At 36.1% G+C, this 19,158-nt stretch overlaps 1 protein-coding gene across 2 annotated transcripts in view; it reads right to left on the bottom strand.

Moving 5' to 3' along the window:
• The window catches only part of LOC103508195, a 39,499-nt gene that overhangs the window by 18,395 nt on the left and 1,946 nt on the right, over positions 1–19,158 (bottom strand). For both annotated transcript variants that reach the window (XM_026822859.1, XM_008472727.3), the window contains exon 2: positions 9,478–9,595. In XM_026822859.1, the coding sequence (XP_026678660.1) occupies positions 9,478–9,595 (118 nt within the window). The remainder of the gene's footprint in view (positions 1–9,477; positions 9,596–19,158) is intronic.

Genomic DNA, 19,158 nt, shown 5'->3' with positions numbered 1-19,158 from the left:
AAATTATAAAAGGCCTTCAAAATGATTTGAGAATCAATAAAGTTTGGCATAAAAGAGGTCCTGAATTCGTGCTGCCAAGGAAACCGAAATTTCAAAATGAGTTTTCACATCCAAAATGTTGTGGTTCTACAAGGAAGCGTCTGATATAAGAAGATCAAGTTGGTGGAAATAGACGTGGCCCAAGGTAGAAAGCAGAGGAGGTATTTCCTATACCCTACATGTCATCAAGTGATGTGAGGATGACAAAGATAATTATGGTTTTAATGAAGATCTCGAACAAGTCAAGAGAAGTTTCACTGTTTGCAGCGCCACTAAAGTGACCAATTTGATGGATACCTTAGGTTTCAGAGAGATAGATAGATACACTGTAAGTAAATATACTACTGCTAGATACCCTCCTAACAGAAGGCATAAGTATTTCAACAATCTCCAGTCCTGAGTTAATGTTTGACTATGCGTACCATGGATGTCAAGAACTTTAAAGGACTATAAAAATAAAGTTAACTATTAATTGGACATTAAAAGAACTAGCAGAGTATTTAGAAGGCAATTGTACGTTGATCCTTAAGACCGATTTCAGTGTCATTGGAAATAGGACTCGGTGATCCATGTAATTGGATTTTGTGAAGTTGGCCTCAGGTTTTTACGGTTTTCAAAATCCCCGTATATGTCTGTTTTGACGCCATAAGTTCATAAGCTGGTAATTATCAAGACAGAAGAACCGAAAATATCACGGAGCAATTTGTGCTAGGACAAAACCTAATTAGACTAAGCCAGAAATCTTAATTACTAGAGTGGACCTAATAAGCAAACATACGGAGGTTGTTGAGCATATTGAACGCATCACACGAAACCCGCCTACTACCTACTACTCTCATGGAGAATTTTAATGGTAAGTTTTTTAGTACTTGGTCCAATAATCCAATAGATATAATTAGGAAGACACTAATAGCCTCTTGCGTAAACTATTCCTCGTCTCCTAGCCGAAATCTATGAAAAAGTGACCAATGACGAACCTGTCATCAAAAACTAATGACAGACACCCAAGTGCCTAAATGGCAAATTTGCAATAATCTGAGGAACCGCATCTTAAAAATACTTTTCTAACATTAGAAAGCAATCTTCAAAGCAGCAGTCAACAAAGTCAAGATCGCCAGAATGATTGCCAACATTTGGATAGGCACCAGAAGAATAACAAAAAGAAAAGAAGAATATTAGAAAATACATTGTACAGAAATGAAGACTTCCCATCTTCTCAATAACACCTAACAAATCAGTAAGTAAAACAGATACACGTGTGGAATAGAATTCAAAATCTCGTGATAGAATGCAATGGAAACCTGATGCATTTATCATTCATTGATAAGATCATCCTTCTTGTTCACACCTAGGGATCTACATAAATATGAAAATAAATTAATCAATTGCAACATGTTCATTGAGTGTCGATTAGTTTTCTTTATGGTTATGTGTGATAATGATAATAATTATCGTCTTTTTGTTTTTATGGTTTTAACCCGTTCACATAAATCACATAATTATGGATTTTGATACATTTTTGAATGCAGTGAACCACAAATCTTTGTGTTGCGACAGTAGCCATGGATTTGATAAGATTACAAGTTCACGAAGAGCTCTTAGAAGCTTAAAACAGAGTCTACACTATAGTAGAATAAATTTGTAGGTGCTATATACTAGATACCAAATGGACATCTTCTGAAATACGTCCACATGTCCACAGTCCACATGATAAACTTTTTCTCCATTTCAACGAAATTCCTTGATCTCACCATCTTTATTTATATGATATCCCGTTGTTGTCGGTCAACTTAAATGTAGAAGCTTAAAACAGAGTCTACACTATAGTAGAATAAATTGGTAGATGCTATATACTAGATACCAAATGGACATCTTCTGAAATACGTTCACATGTCCACAGTCCACATGATAAACTTTTTCTCCATTTCAACGAAATTCCTTGATCTCACCATCTTTATAATATGATCTCCCGTTGTTGTCGGTCAAGTTAAATGTAGACGCACCTTAAGAAATGCTCTCAAGTTTTCTCTCTGATTATTATTCAATCAATGTCGTGGCAAAAAAGGCAGGACTCCAATTGGTTAACATCCCCTGGTGTTGTTATCCAGGATTTCTTGATCTGCCCGCGACTTAGCGCTTAGAAGGCAGACACGCTACCAACCAAGCTAACTAGGCTGGCACTAGGGTTCTTTAAAAGGTGGTTTCTGTTGTCTGGTTCCTTACTGCTTAATGATGTCCAATTCCCTTTAGAAATGATTTAGTGTTTTCCCCTAAAAAAAAATCTCAGAAGACTGAGAGAAAGCACTTGAGTTTCATGTGGGACATGAATCCTACCGTAAGAGCGATTCTGGTGAAATTGATTCTGTACGCAAAAGGTTAATACACCATGTGCCAGGCATTCTAAACTGCACTCAGACCATAGGGTTGTCATAGTAACTTGGAGACTTTGGTTCAAAGTGGGAACTCGATAAACGGGTTTTGGTTTCACGTGTTGAAGAGAGAAGGAAGTTCAACTAATTCAGAGGTTCATGTCGGAAGTTTGAATTGGTTAGAGGTGGTATCGGAATCGGAAGTATCGTTCAGATCTCCGATGTCGGAAATCGGATATAGATCGTAGACACACCAAAGGGAGTTTTCCTTTTTCCGGGTGGAAAATCTGAATATCAGCCGATTTGTGTACCGGCGTACCTATACATAATTACACATCGGCAAATTATTTATTTTATAAGTTTCCATTTATTGGTTTTTCAGAACAATTCTCTCATCAAAATAAATTGTTAACAAATGGTATACCCATCCGTAAAAGCCGGAGCTTGTGCCACGGATGGGGAAAAAGCAAATGATTACTGTAGGTACTGTTTGTATGTAGGTACTAGCGGTACTAGCCTATAGCAGATGTTTTGATTTAAGACCGATTTCAACCATGGGCTCCATATTATAAAATGCCATGTTGAAAACTTATATGAAACAAAAAGCCTCATCCAAAAGTCGTATTCACACAAAATCATATCGGCTTACAGTTTGTAAATATGTAGTAGGTAAATATATTGTCATACTCGTACAATCCACATTGCCTTTTCTACAACTCTGGCTGGCATACTCTGTCCTTATTGTATTTGCATAGGAAAAGGCATACATGACAAAAGTCGCAGATGGGAACAACTTTTTCCTTTTCTCTTATAATCAGCTTTGGAAAAATATTAAGCTCTTCCACGAAACATATCTCCATTGCTTCTTGTATGTACTTTTCTACATGCTTTTACTCTTTAATGTTCTTATTTTTTTTATATTTTGTGTTTCTTTTTACATGTTTGCTTTCCATGTTTTGTTTTTCTAATGCAACTATAACATAACTATGTGTGGGGATTTGCTGTTCCAGTAATCCGCTTTTGTGCGGGATATTGTTCTTTCTGAAGGAATTCGCGTGGGTTGCACCTACTTGGCAATGGCAAGATTTGCACCATTATTATTTCATCTAATTTTTTCTTAGGCGATATCCATTAGCATTAGTGACGTTAATATAACGTCATATGCTTGTAAAACTTTGTTATTACTGGTACAACTACAACGTCATGTTCATAAAAAGAGAGGTAATAAAATTTAATGTCATCGGCATAATGATATTATAGGTCTTTGGAAGAGGAAAATAGGGAAACGTTGCAAATTTTCTTACATTTTTACAATAGGTATCCCTAGAATTGGTTTGCTTGTCTATTAATAACGTACAACTACAACGTCATGTTCATAAAAAGAGAGGTAATAAAATTTAATGTCATCGGCATAATGATATTATAGGTCTTTGGAAGAGGAGAATAGGGAAACGTTGCAAATTTTCTTACATTTTTACAATAGGTATTCCTAGAATTGGTTTGCTTGTCCATTAATAAGTATGTAGGTGCATATCTCATTATGAGAATAGTGCATAATAAAATTGGGCTTTTAACTTTGTAACCTAGTCCTATTGGACTTTTGGTCGGTCTTTTCGTCAGACAAAAGTTCGGTGACAAATAAACCATGTCAGGTTGGTCCGAGCCTATTAGGTCCATCCCAACATTTCCAACCAACCTAATCAATTCTACAGCTTCTGCTGACTGGTCTGTTCTCTCTAAAAAGAGGAGTAAGCTTAGGAAAAACCATTTTAGGTGGGCAACATTTTTTTAAGAAAAAAAAAGGCCGGTCCATCCCAACATTTCCAACCAACCTAATCAATTCTACAGCTTCTGCTGACTGGTCTGTTCTCTCTAAAAAGAGGAGTAAGCTTAGAAAAAACCATTTTAGGTCGGCAACCTTTCTTTAAGAAAATAAAGGCTCCGTAGGCTACTCCTTTGATGTCTAGTTCGGACACTTCATTCACAGCTTCTTTATTTTTCTTCTTCTTTGTTTCTTTTTTCTTACCACACTCGATTGCGTCTTGTGTTAGAAAAAAGACAAGGAAGCTCATTTCCTTGGATATTTTATTATGTTTCCTTTGACATTCTTTTTCTTTTCACTTGTTTTTACATTTTACTTTCCCATTATGTGTGTTTTTCTTCTCTCCCTCTCTTACATTTTTCAAAGGCTCTGGATTCAACGTATTATCTTCTGTTGAAGTGTTGGAACAACGTATCCTCGTATCCAAGTTCGCCTTCGAGGAGATGATCTGAATAGTTCAAAACATTAAATAAAGAGTTCTTGTGGGTTCGATTCCCGCCCTGAGAGGATTTTATCCCGAACAGGTTAAGGTTCGTTCTTGGAACGGCTGGCTTTCTCCTATCCTGATTTCCTTCTCTCTTCGCTTTCGGAGCTATAAACCTTAGCATAGCCTAACCCTGTACATAGCTACAACCGAATGGTAACAAGCTCAACTGGCAACACTTTTTCACCTCCGGGCTCAAATTTTTCAAATACTTTTTTAACTTCTGTAAATATTAGGTAGTCAAAGTCAGGAAGTAAGTAGGGTTCACATCAAAGGTCGCTTAGAATGCCCTCAATGCCCTTCCTTATGTCAGGCAATTCTAATTTAGATGTGCGTACCTAAATGTATACCGAATTCTGAGACCATTTTCAGAGGATAATTCAAATACCTACTAAAGTTAGTACATGAAAATATTGCAAGTTTTCTGTTGGTATAGCTGCAAGATGACTAAAAGAGCTAACCACTATAAATTGAGAAAGCCAGAGATAGAAAACATCAGTATGAAATTATGGATCACTGTCAGCACTGTTATTATTGTAGACTTGAACTTCTAGTTTCCTTGAAGGACCAAACCCTACGCTATAGTAACAGTAGGTAATCTCAGTAGCTAGACTGTAGGTAATAGAGATTATACCTACTATGATATAATCATCGGAATATACATACCTACTATCAGCATTAAAATAAATAGTTATCTAAACACATAATTACAGAGGGGGTATAATCACAGGAGATTTTTTTATGTACCTACCTATGTAAGGTACCTATTTTATTTTTTAATTCCTAGGTACCACCTACCTATTTATGTTTTTATTTAAATAGAGATTGAACAAAATGATAGCATCTGGTAAACACAATGTTGAATCAAATCGGTAGGCGGACTTGGTGCTTTGAATAATTCATTCCTAATTCTCAAAGATCAGAACGTGATGAAAACCTCAGCTGGTCTTGACTCTTGAATTACCAGGAGTTACATAACAATTGACAAACTAAATTGATAAATTGACACCCAGCGCCACTAGGATAGTTTGTCCACTACCTGGTGTCAACTATTAATATGTAGGTAATCACTTGCACTACTGTGTATACCTAAGTGTACCTATCTAAAGCCTATACCTACTAGTCCACATTCTTGTTCTCTCCTTCTTCAAATCTTCACTCTTCTTCCCCTTCTTTGTAGGCAGCTATAGGTATCTATTTTCTGGACAGAATTAGGTATGTGTCCCGCGGACACATTTTTAATTCGTGCATTCTTCCCCACACTAAGGCCGTCCGTTATTCTTGTTTTGTGGATAAACTACTTCTACCTCGTAAGCGCTAGGTCGCGGGTTTGAGTCTTGTCCTAGGCAAACTTAATCTTTTTAAAGTTCGTTCTCGGAACGGCTAGCTTTCCCCTATCCTGTCCAACTTCTCTCTTCGTTTTCCGGACGATAAGACCTTAGCAGTTACAAATTATACAGTTCCCTCTATCAGACCTTTCTTTCGCGCTCTCTCTCTCTCTCTCTCTCGCTCGCTATCTATCTCTCTCTCTCTCTCTCTCTCTCTCTCTCTCTCTCTCAAAAAAATCGAACTATTATAGAGGTCAAACCAGTTTTCTCTCTACAACTACCTGAAAACGGCTACTTGCTCTGTGGTATAATATCTCTCGGTAGAGCGGTCAATTTTTGACTTGTGGCGTAGCTTTACCGAGCTTCTTAATAAGTAGGTAAGTTTTCTCTCTACAACTACCTGAAAACGGCTACTTGCTCTGTGGTATAATATCTCTCGGTAGAGCGGTCAATTTTTGACTTGTGGCGGAGCTTTACCGAGCTTCTTAATAAGTTTAGTACCATTGTACCTATCTACAAAATGTCCGAAGAAAACGATTTAAAAGAAAATGCCATGGACCTTTGTTTGCTCCTCAGTTGACACAAACTTCAGTTATTAAAGCTGACGTTTTAGAGGAGGAGGATTGAGCTCTATATTTAACGTGCTTGTGAGAGAATTGGTTTAGCAAATGGTTTATAGAGTTTTTATACCTATGCCTATCTACCTTCTGTTATCCCTGAACTTATCAGCAATCTTGTTCCAATTAAATTCAAGCACAGACTTTATTATTTTCATTATAAACTTTTTTTTCATACCGGGAAAGTCACTTGCATTTTGCATTACAAGTTTAGCAAGTCACAATGTCAGTCGATTGCATTTTGCAAGTTATGGTTACAAACTCGGTGATTAGCAAGCTACAGGTCTACCAAGTCCCATCACAGTACATGCCATTAATATTTATGGGCATTAGAGTGAACTTTTGAGTTGTATGGCCGCCATACACGCCATACGCCACGCTACGCCACTGCTTCTGTTCCTACAACCTATAGTGTGTTATAGCTAGTCACTATAAGTAGCCATTTAGAAAAGTGATAGTACCCACGTACGTACGGTTAGAGCAGCCTCACCCTGCTGACTATCCCTTGTATCTCCCAGCATAAAATAGATACCAGGCAATATCCTACTAGTAACTAGACCTTAAATACTCGTGCAAGCAATAACGAACATCAGAAGACAACGAAAAAAATCAAAGAGAACACAAGAAATAATCAACAGAACACAAGAAATAATGAATTAATGACAGAACAAAATCAATACAGACTGTAATAATAACTATTATAAGAACAATAAGTTGTTAAAAAGCTCCTCAAATTATGCTCTACACTACAGACTGGCACCCCGAGGTGGGAGTGGTAGGCTTTTATTGTTGAAACTCCTTCGATTAAATATAAATAAATGTCTTACAAAAATATATAAATACTGCCAGTCTTATTTAACCCTTCGATACACACGCAACCCTCGACATTTCTCAACTTAAGTGGACTGTTAGGGTGTGTTCACTGTTCACCAAAGTCATAGGATGGCGTAGATTACCTCTACGCCACAATCCCCTCAAATTGCCTTTCTCCTTTTGGTTGAACACGAAATCCTTACATTCCTACATAATGAGGGACGTATTAGCGATTTGTTTCATAGTGCCGAAGAGGTTGAGGACTAATTCGAACTAATTGGGCAATTAAACAGTGTTTTAATTACTCCCAATAATAATTAAAGAAAAAATGTTTTGACATCCCGCACGCATAGGGGAAGGTTGTCGTTTGTGTACTGCACCTCATAACAGGTACCTACCTTCCTATTACCCTTTTAACTTTTCTCAAATATCACAAGAAACATCCAAGCATTTTAGGGTCGGAACCATACTTTAAGTTTCAAGTTATTGTGGAAGCTTCACTTGACTTAGACTCGAACCTCCATCTTCCAGAATGTCCAGATCCAAAGTAAGTTTTCCCGAAGCTATTAATAGATTATAAATTCTACATCTTGTATAGTCATGTTTTAGTATCTGCAGACACAAAACCAATACAACCCTAAAGGCACAAGAGCAATCAACTCTTGCTCCTGCCACGTGAGAAGATTCAAACTTCAAGATCAAAGTTGAACGTACGTCTGCAAGGTGAAGCAGTCAATAAGAGGATTGAAGAACAAATAAAAGATTCGGACTGGTGAAAAATCTGACTGGTTGGCCTTCACCCTTCAAATGAATATTAGAGATGCATTGACATTAGATCCTGAGGATGGAAGAAGCAAAAGTTACGTAACCATTTGGGACGAGAGCCAGAACTTTTGGTTTGGAAGAGAAAAAGAGGAAAACCAATTAAGGATTAAAGGGCAAAAAACTGAGATGCTAGTCCCCTGTATGAATATTAGAGGTGCATTGGCATTAGATCCTGAGGATGGAAGAAGCAAAAGTTACGTAACCATTTGGGACGAGAGCCAGAACTTTTGATTTGGAAGTGAAAAAGAGGAAAACCAATTAAGGATTAAAGGGCAAAAAACTGAGATGCTAGTCCTCTGTAAAAAAAGACGTGATTCTCGATCCCCTATTACACTTCAGAAAATTGTAGTATTGTAGTTTAATGTCTTTGCTCTTTGAATTTCGACTTCGGACTGGTGAAAAATCTGACTGGTTGGCCTTCACCCTTCAAATGAATATTAGAGGTGCATTGGCATTAGATCCTGAGGATGGAAGGAGCAAAAGTTACGTAACCATTTGGGACGAGAGCCAGAACTTTTGGTTTACAAGAGGAAAAGAGGAAAACCAATTAAGGATTAAAGGGCAAAAAACTGAGATGCTAGTCCCTTGTAAAAAAAGACGTGATTCTCGATCCCCTACACTTCAGAAAATTGTAGTATTGTAGTTTAATGTCTTTGCTCTTTGAATTTCGTTTGAATATTAGAGGTGCATTGGCATTAGATCCTGAGGATGGAAGAAGCAAAAGTTACGTAACCATTTGGGACGAGAGCCAGAACTTTTGGTTTGGAAGTGAAAAAGAGGAAAACCAATTAAGGATTAAAGGGCAAAAAACTGAGATGCTAGTCCCCTGTAAAAAAAATACGTGATTCTCGATCCCCTACACTTCAGAAAATTGTGGTATTGTAGTTTAATGTCTTTGCTCTTTGAATTTCGACAATAATTGGAGTTGGAGAAAATAAAGGTCCGTGATTTTGAACGAAATTTCAGTAACTTCCTCAATATTCTGGGAACTCCAATTAAATGGAGAAAATAAAGGAGTGTTTGCGACATTTCAATAATTTAACGTCTCGATATCCTGAGAATGTTAACCAAGATTTTATCCTGATCCCAAAGTACTATCCCAAATTCTGGAGGTTCACATGCTGAATTCATTTGGACACGGATAAGGTATTAGTGATCCCCAATTTGAAGATTAGCTCACCTGTGTTTTGTCTGGCATCTCGCGCTGATCCTATCCTACTGAAACCTCCGAAGACGTCAGAGTAGAAGTCATCTTGAGCTAGGACTAGGCTGATGAACAGGCAACAGTAGACGAAGAACTGAAACAAGAGAAGATGGAGAAAAAAATAATACATGGTAACAGGAAAAGGAAGACGGTGCAAAAAATTAATAAATGCATCAAAACAGACAATAAGTAGATAGACTGATAGACATAGACACCAATTAAAAATGAAGATTGACATTATTGACAACTTTTGAGCTGTGATGATAGGTCTAGGAGTACGGCATTGCGCCAGGACAAGTTTTAAAGAGACTTCAATTTTTTTCAAAAAGTGTATGAAACGTCCTCTTCACCGCCAAGACTTGCAGTCTTGCAGGGTCCCTTCGTAAAACCACACTTTCCCGTGGTTCAGGGAAACATTGGAAATGGTCATGAAATCGATAGTCACCGGATGGATAGGTCTATCAATCGGTGAACTTAATCTCGGTATCGCTTTGGTTCATAAATTTCAAGTCAAAGTCATTGCGATAGTTGTGAAATCGGACAGTTTCACGTTAGTAACAGTAGCTTATCTGTTACAGGTATGAGTAATGAGTATGACTGAAAGTGTCAGTGTCAAGAGAACCAAAAGAGAAGGTGTTTAGGAAGGAAGCTGCAATATACAATAATATTATACATAGGTGCTGAACTGCTGAAAGTATCAAATTTAATGAAGTGATAAGGCACCTAATTAATTAATATAATTATACAAAACTTGGAATTTCAGCTAGGTTTGTAATAAGAGAACCAAAAGAGAAGGTGTTTAGGAAGGAAGCTGCAATATACAATAATATTATACATAGGTGCTGAACTGCTGAAAGTATCAAATGAAGTGATAAGGCACCTAATTAATTAATATAATTATTATACAAAACTTAGACTTTCAGCTAATATAGGTTTGTAATCTGATTGTTAGAAGTATGAATATTTAGACTATTTTTTTAGAGCTTAGGTCACAATAGCATAACTATCTATCGCCTTCATTTACCCACCTAATGCCCTCCTAGCTATTAGTTTCCTCACTGCATTGCCAGGGATATCCTCTGGTACAGATAATCCCTGGCAAGAAGCACTACAAACGTCACTTCCTATACTACCGGCAATATTCCAATGGAATGCCAAGCTGCAGCATATCTTGACAGAAAGCCAATTAATTGTTCCCAAGAAGAAGGTCCAATGTTAGTTAGGATTCAAGTGTGAGACCTGGCAAGAAGCACTACAAACGTCACTTCCTATACTACCGGCAATATTCCAATGGAATGCCAAGCTGCAGCATATCTTGACAGAAAGTCAATTAATTGTTCCCAAGAAGAAGGGCCAATGTTAGTTAAGATTCAAGTGTTAGGAGAGTCATTTCTGCCGCCAGAGTGTGGGAATTTTGAATAGCTTTTAATTAATATTGTTGATGTTGATATTGTGGTAAATGTTAACATTCGCAACAACATCAATATTCTCTGCGTCTAGGTCAAGGAAGTCGGCGACATCCCTTGTGGATTTGTCTACAGATCTATTGGGTTCAGGTTGTTGGCATTGCTCGACACTATCGGACTTTAATATTTAAGTTGATCTGAGTGCATCCCTTGGAATACTGCAAATACATAATGTAGAAAATGCAGATTTGCAGATACTAGATAATCTAGATCCAGATACTGAACAATTTTCGATCGCCGATCGATAAATCACGCCAATCCAACCTACAGTAATTCCGTATGCAAAACGCTACGTGCTAGGTCACCATGAGAAATGTCACTACACCTCGTAAGATAATCTGTTAGCTGTGACGTCATAACTCTTATATCGTGACGGTCGCAGGTCACAGAGTCATTGTCATGGCCAGCAACTTCACTAGCATGCTTCAAGGTCGCGGATATAGAGCTACTTGGTTGCTAATTGAATCCAAACCAGTCTTTGACATGACTATTTTAGTAACCCAACCGACAACTGACTTTTACTTTTGTTCTTAAATTCACCCAATCGTGTTACGTCACAGCATTGAACTTGTTTTATTTCATCAGTAAAACACCCAACAAATTTGGTATTATTAAACTAGATCGAATGGTTGTTTCTCAACAAAATTAACATTCTTCATTAGACTATTCAAATTTATTACTTGTTCAATTGATTCGTTGTTAATTTATGCGTTACCTACAACAATTCGTGTTTGTGTCATTAAAGTTCAAAGTTAGGCTGATTCATTCAATGAATTGTTTGTAATGATTTGTTTTCAAAAAGCGGTAGGTGCAAAACAACAAACTTATCGCAGTTATTATCGGAATAAAATTTGGAAAAAATATGGAAGTTCGATTTTGTTGAAAATTTTACGTCACGCTTTTTGACCGTAAATTATAAAAGGCCTTCAAAATGATTTGAGAATCAATAAAGTTTGGCATTGGTGAAATAGTTCAAAACCATCTTGTGTTATATTTCAAACAACTAGGATAGGCCCGAGTAAAATATCTGGTAAAAAACTACAATACAGTGAAATAGTTCAAAACCATCTTGTGTTATATTTCAAACAACTAGGATAGGCCCGAGTAAAATATCTGGTAAAAAACTACAATACATACCAAGTTTGGCATTGGTGAAATAGTTCAAAACCATCTTGTGTTATATTTCAAACAACTAGGATAGGCCCGAGTAAAATATCTGGTAAAAATCTACAATACATATCTACCCATTTTAAAAACCTGTCGAGGTTACCAATCAATATCCGATTGGATACATAGATCTATGGAGGAGATAAGAGCACATCCTGGAGCTAGAAATTTGAAATGTAAAAACCTTGAGGAAAGGAATTGCATAAAACATTTGAAGACCAAATTGGACAAGACATAGGTCATATCCAACGGATAGAATTGCACAATCTCATCACAATCACTGATAAAGAGATAAACTATTCCTTCTGCTGACAAATCATACTCCTCAATGACCAAAGGAAATGAAATCAAGCCTAGTTCCGAAACTGAATCAATGATATTCGATAAATTCGATCGGAACTTGGTATCTATAAAGCAGATATATTAGAGAATGCACTGAAAATGTATAACAGAGTATTCTGCTGACAAATCATACTCCTCAATGACCAAAGGAAATGAAATCAAGCCTAGTTCCGAAACTGAATCAATGATATTCGATAAATTCTATCGGAACTTGGTATCTATAAAGCAGATATATTAGAGAATGCACTGAAAATGTACAACAGAGTGGTCATAAAAGCATGATGGATTGTATAATGAATCATAATTAGTCGTGTGATGAGATACGGGTTGACTTTCACTAGGTTTGCAACCTGTGCTCAGGCGAGAAGTAATGTGATGATAACGGCAAAATGAATAATGCACTTTCTTGATAAAGCAGCCGTAAAGTACATTGTAGATAAAATAGGAATGCTCAGGCGAGAAGTAATGTGATGATAACGGCAAAATGAATAATGCACTTTCTTGATAAAGCAGCCGTAAAGTACATTGTAGATAAACTAGGAATGACAATCAATATTGTTATCCCAGAAGAAGATCTGATGAGCCAAAGTTCAAAGAAAGAAATGAACAAAACCTAGATAATTATAAAGTACCTATCAACAGAATCATATTTGGAAATTTATTGACATCAACCGCCAAATATAGAACATTGACAAAAGCCTAGGCTTATAGTTGATAGAATAGTTAAGGAATTACTAATTTAATTTTAGGTACAAAATACAGAAATAAAAGAAACAACTTTTTAGTCGATTGGAATTCAATATTCATAGCTTTCTTGAAAGATCTGGCTATCCGCTGAATTTCTCTTATTATTTGGAAATTTATTGACATCAACCGCCAAATATAGAACATTGACAAAAGCCTAGGCTTATAGTTGATAGAATAGTTAAGGAATTAATAATTTAATTTTAGGTACAAAATACAGAAATAAAAGAAATAACTTTTTACTCGATTGGAATTCAATATTCATAGCTTTCTTGAAAGATCTGGCTATCCGCTGAATTTCTCTAGACAATCAATATTGTTATCTCAGAAGAAGATCTGATGAGCCAAAGTTCAAAGAAAGAAATGAACAAAACCTAGATAATTATAAAGTACCCATCAACAGAATCATATTTGGAAATTTATTGACATCAACCGCCAAATATAGAACATTGACACAAGCCTAGGCTTATAGTTGATAGAATAGTTAAGGAATTAATAATTTAATTTTAGGTACAAAATGCAGAAATAAAAGAAATAACTTTTTAGTCGATTGGAATTCAATATTCATAGCTTCCTTGAAAGATCTGGCTATCCGCTGAATTTCTCTAGGACCCTGTAGAGTGTAGGTAGTTCGTGATTCAATAAGTCAAGAATCACTCGCTGCTACCTAGACACCCTGGTGGTAGGTATTCTTCTCTTTAACATCAAAATCTCGAGACTACTCAAATGTCCAAGAAACAAGTCAGCCCGTCAGCACTTGTGTTGCTGTAAAAAAACCTTTCGAGATCTATTGTGACATACAAAACTTTAACATTCATATGACCCAAGTAATTTGTACGTGCAAGCAACGTTTATTAGTCCTGCAATAGCTCTATCCCAAGCACATAACCTGCAATGCTGGACTATTTAGTCTGGCGGGAACAGTATGGCTTGCAAATACCCATGTTGAGTAACGTACTCACTAGACACACATGGTGGACTAATAGACGTTGTGTTTGTATAAACCTAACTTGTGTACAATCCATGCGAGGTTTGTAAGGTAAACGCGTGATGTGATAGCATGCGTGCCTAATGGAATTGTCGCTGCACATAGCAAACCACTTAGTGATCCCAAAGGTAACAATGGATATAATTACTGAGTCTAATCAACTGGTGGACAGCGATCATTTTCACTGCACGGTAGACTTGAAATTATTCTATGGAGTTAGGACAAAATTTAGAACGAGAGCAAGACACCCGAGAATTTGAGATGGAAATTTGAAAGGTATGGATATGAAAGGCATAAATTCTATTTCGAGAAAAGGTCTTGCCCTTCCCCAGAATATCGGAAGTGAAAACGTTCCAAAACGAGTTGCGACCTTTAGGTAAACCTAGCTAATACTAGCAACCTTCTATGACGACTTCCGATTTAAAGAGGTACGGAAAACGAACATATTATTATGGTATGTGTATGTACTTAGAGTGCCTGGAGTATAGGTATCTAGAATATCGGAAAATCAGCGACCTTTAGGTAAACCTAGCTAATACTAGCAACCTTCTATGACGACTTCCGATTCAAAGAGGTACGGAAAACGAACAGATTATTATAGTATGTACTTAGAGTGCCTGGAGTGTACCTATCTAGATTCTATGACGACTTCCGATTCAAAGAGGTACGGAAAACGAACAGATTATTATGGTATGTACTTAGAGTGCCTGGAGTGTACCTATCTAGAATACTTCTATGACGACTTCCGATTCAAAGAGGTACGGAAAACGAACAGATTATTATGGTATGTACTTAGAGTGCCTGGAGTGTACCTATCTAAGAATATCGGAAAATCACTGTAAAGAGAATGTATTGTATGAATCGGGGATGACAGTATGACATTTTTCAATTTCAAGGCAGCCGATTGCTAATTCTTCCAAGATTGCGGATATTGTGAATTTGCCCTAGGCAAATCCTAAACCGTATATGCATGATAACGTGTTCATGTTCTTACAACAGAATCATCACCTAGTATACCTAGGTGATGAATCCAATTAAAACGAGGCACTTGATTTTACACATGTCTTAAATTCTAACGCAAGAACATTCAAGTACAGAATTCCACGTGAACCATCTAACACCTTAATGAAAACATCACACACTGAGGCAATCGCTTAAATTCATATTATAAAGAATTATTTTAATGTACGTATAAGTAGTTAAGTTCAAAGTTTTGATGGCTAATTAATTTAGCTGATAACAACCAGAAAGAGGATACCTGAATTATAAAAATCTTTATTATGATTGGTTTATCCGGTGGCCTGCAAGGTATCCCGTCACAGAAGAAAAGGACACTTTACTCTGTAATGGCCTTCCAAGGAATTCTGAAAGGTAACACACTAAATTCAACCTTCGAAGGCTAAATAACATTGGGAAATTTATTTCAGAACAAATACACAGCTGGGCTTAAGAATTTCATCGAATAGACCAATTCAAAAGGTAGTGTCCCTAAGACCAAATCTCCTAATTAGACTAAGCCAGAAATCTTAATTACTAGAGTGGACCTAATAAGCAAACATACGGAGGTTGTTGAGCATATTGAACGCATCATACGAAACCCGCCTACTACCTACTACTCTCATGGAGAATTTTAATGGTAAGTTGTTTAGTACTTGGTCCAATAATCCAATAGATATAATTAGGAAGACACTAATAGACTCTTGCGTAAACTATTCCTCGTCTCCTAGCCGAAATCTATGAACAAGTGACCAGTGACGAACCTGTCATCAAAAACTAATGACAGACACCCAAGTGCCTAAATTGCAAATTTGCAATAATCTGAGGAACCGCATCTTCAAAATACTTTTCTAACATTAGAAAGCAATCTTCAAAGCAGCAGTCAACAAAGTCAAGATCGCCAGAATGATTGCCAACATTTGGATAGGCACCAGAAGAATAACAAAATGAAAAGAAGAATATTAGAAAATACATTGTACAGAAATGAAGACTTCTCATCTTCTCAATAACACCTAACAAGTCAGTAAGTAAAACAGATACACGTGATAGAATGCAATGGAAACCTGATGCATTTATCATTCATTGATAAGATCATCCTTCTTGTTCACACCTAGGGATCTACATAAATATGAAAATAAATTAAGAGCAACTTAAGTCTTAAGAGCAACTGAAGATAAACCCATCCCAACGCTTGCTATTACTATTCCTAGATATCTTAAGTACACGCTTGTACATTATCGAAGTACAACTTTGTGAAGCTCCATACCTGTATAGGCTATTATAAGGACCTTATTGCCTATTGTATGGTAAGTAAGGTAAGTTTACAATTAACAATATTGTTACCAAACAAAAAGAAGTTTCTGCAAAAATAGATACGTTTAACTTGGTTGGTTGTTCACTTAGTAGTAGTGGTCATGTGAATTTGGCCATTATTGAATAGATTTTGAAAATTTGGACCGATTGCAATACTTTCTCATTACCTTGTATAGGTTCCCTATACGTAAAGGTAATAGAAAGTAAAAATCTCAGAAGACTGAGAAAGCACTGTGATTTTCAACATCAACAATTTTCTCATTTTTCCGAACCACAAAGTTTGGACAAAGACCATCCAGGAACTTGATGGAAATTAAGGAAGCATCACCAAACACCAAAAAATATCAGGTGTAAGAGACAATTTTCTCATTTTTCCGAACCACAAAGTTTGGACAAAGACCATCCAGGAACTTGATGGAAATTAAGGAAGCATCACCAAACACCAAATATCAGGTGTAAGAGACCCAGCAAAGTAGGTATTTTCCGCGTGTAGGTACCAGAAGTTAATTAAGAAGTGACTCATGAATTTGGTTCCTGAATTGATTCGGACCTACCTCAAGAAGATTGTCGAGACTACCTATACCTACTCATGTAGGTAGTAGGTAGAGGTAGCTATACCTATTCAAGTTTGATTGTAGGTACCAGAAGTTAATTAAGAAGTGACTCATGAATTTGGTTCCTGAATTGATTCGGACCTACCTCAAGAAGATTGTCGAGACTATCTATACCTACCCATGTAGGTAGAGGTAGCTATACCTATTCAAGTTTGATACCTACCTAATGTATCAAGTACCTATCTATTCAAGTTTTACACCTACCTTTTGTGAGATAATAAAATTATATCACTTTTAAGTTCAATAGATGCCTCGAGACCAGATCTGTAGATTCTTCCTTCTTTTCTTTCATTTATTATTAGGTAGATATATTTGTTCATTATTATTTATTACTTTTGATCAGAATTGAGTTTTCTTATACAGGGTGTTTTAGAATAATTTTAGAAGTTTTAAAGGATTTAGAATCTAGAAGGTTTAGCTGTTTAGAATAAATAATTAACCCAAGAAGAATCTGAAGATGATAAACCCGTTTTGAGATATTTATTACTTTTGATCAGAATTGAGTTTTCTTATACAGGGTGTTTTAGAATAATTTTAGAAGTTTTAAACTTTTAAAAGGTTTAGAATCTAGAAGGTTTAGATGTTTAGAATAAATAATTAACCCAAGAAGAATCTGAAGATGATAATCGTGTTTCGAGAAAAAGAAATTAAAGGTTTTGATTTCCCATTAAAAAGAGAGGGAGAATTTTACACAAGCTCGTGTATTTTGATGAACAACAAAATCCTGGTGGTACCCTGACCTTAACCCTGATTAATTTGATCAGCAAAAAGTGGATGCCCTTACGGTTGATTCTTGATTCCTTTAAAATTATTCAAAATTCCAATACCTAGATTGCTATACTTTTTTGCAAGTTGATTAGATATGACATTCCAACATGAACTTGAAAGATTATTTATTTATCAAATGTACCTAGTTCTACACACTTGACATACCAATGTACCCACTTCCTTAGGTAAGACCTACCTACCCTATACAAGTAGATATGTATTTCAAGGTAAGTTTACAATTAACAATATTGTTACCAAACAAAAAGAAGTTTTTGCAAAAATAGATACGTTTAACTTGGTTGGTTGTTCACTTAGTAGTAGTGGTCATGTGAATTTGGCCATTATTAAATAATCTTGTTTTTATAATATAAGATGTAACCTTGTAGAGCTCTTTGAATGTTAACTAATCACCTGTAAGTATGTAGAGAGTTGCTGATTTTATGAAAAATTAAATGTGTAGATATAAATAATACATACTATTTCTGTATTTGCATTTGTAAGAATTTCTGTAGATGTAATGATCATGTGGGTAAATATTGTAAATGCATGATTTACAACTATTTACAACTTTAAAATGCATCCAAGTGAAGTTCTAGGTTGTCCTAATGTTGAACACAATGCAGTAAGCTGCAAAGATATTGACCATGTAGATATTGTAAATTATGATCAGGATGATGTACATTCATCTGGGTAGTGTGGGAAAAATAAGTTGAAAGAAGAAGTAGATGATGGTGAATAGAAAGAAAAACAACATGAAGAGGAGAAGAAGGCAGAGGGAAGTAGAAAGTGAGGAAGGAAGAGAAGATGGAGGAGGAAGAGAAGGAAAAGAAAAAGGAGGGGGAGGTGGAGGAGAAGAACGAGTAGGGGAAAAATGACTTCTTCAAGAGTAGAATTGTCTTTAGAATGTGTCACCAAAGATCTGAAATTCTAAAAAGGAAATCTCCTAACCATAATGTACAGAGACTTTATCGAACATCTGATAACAAAACTATTAGAGGAACCATATCTCAATCCTGAGAAATCCAATCCAGAAATTTTTGGCTCTTTAGGTCACCTGCAAATGTTCAATTCAGCTCCTCTAGAACAATAGTTCGACATTGACAGAAATTTGCCTTCTCTGCCATCATGGATCGCTGAATATGACATTCGAGAACATAAAATTTACGTATGAAATTTTCTAATTAAAATTATTCATGCAGAAATACATGTTAGTAAGACAGTATGAATTATGGGCTATTTCTGTTCTTATAGTTTTTTT

This window comes from Diaphorina citri, unplaced genomic scaffold, assembly GCF_000475195.1.
Source record: "Diaphorina citri unplaced genomic scaffold, Diaci psyllid genome assembly version 1.1 scaffold377, whole genome shotgun sequence".
NCBI classification, from domain to species: domain Eukaryota; kingdom Metazoa; phylum Arthropoda; class Insecta; order Hemiptera; family Psyllidae; genus Diaphorina; species Diaphorina citri.
Note: the sequence above shows the minus strand (reverse complement) of the source record. Positions and strands in the feature narration are given on the sequence as shown.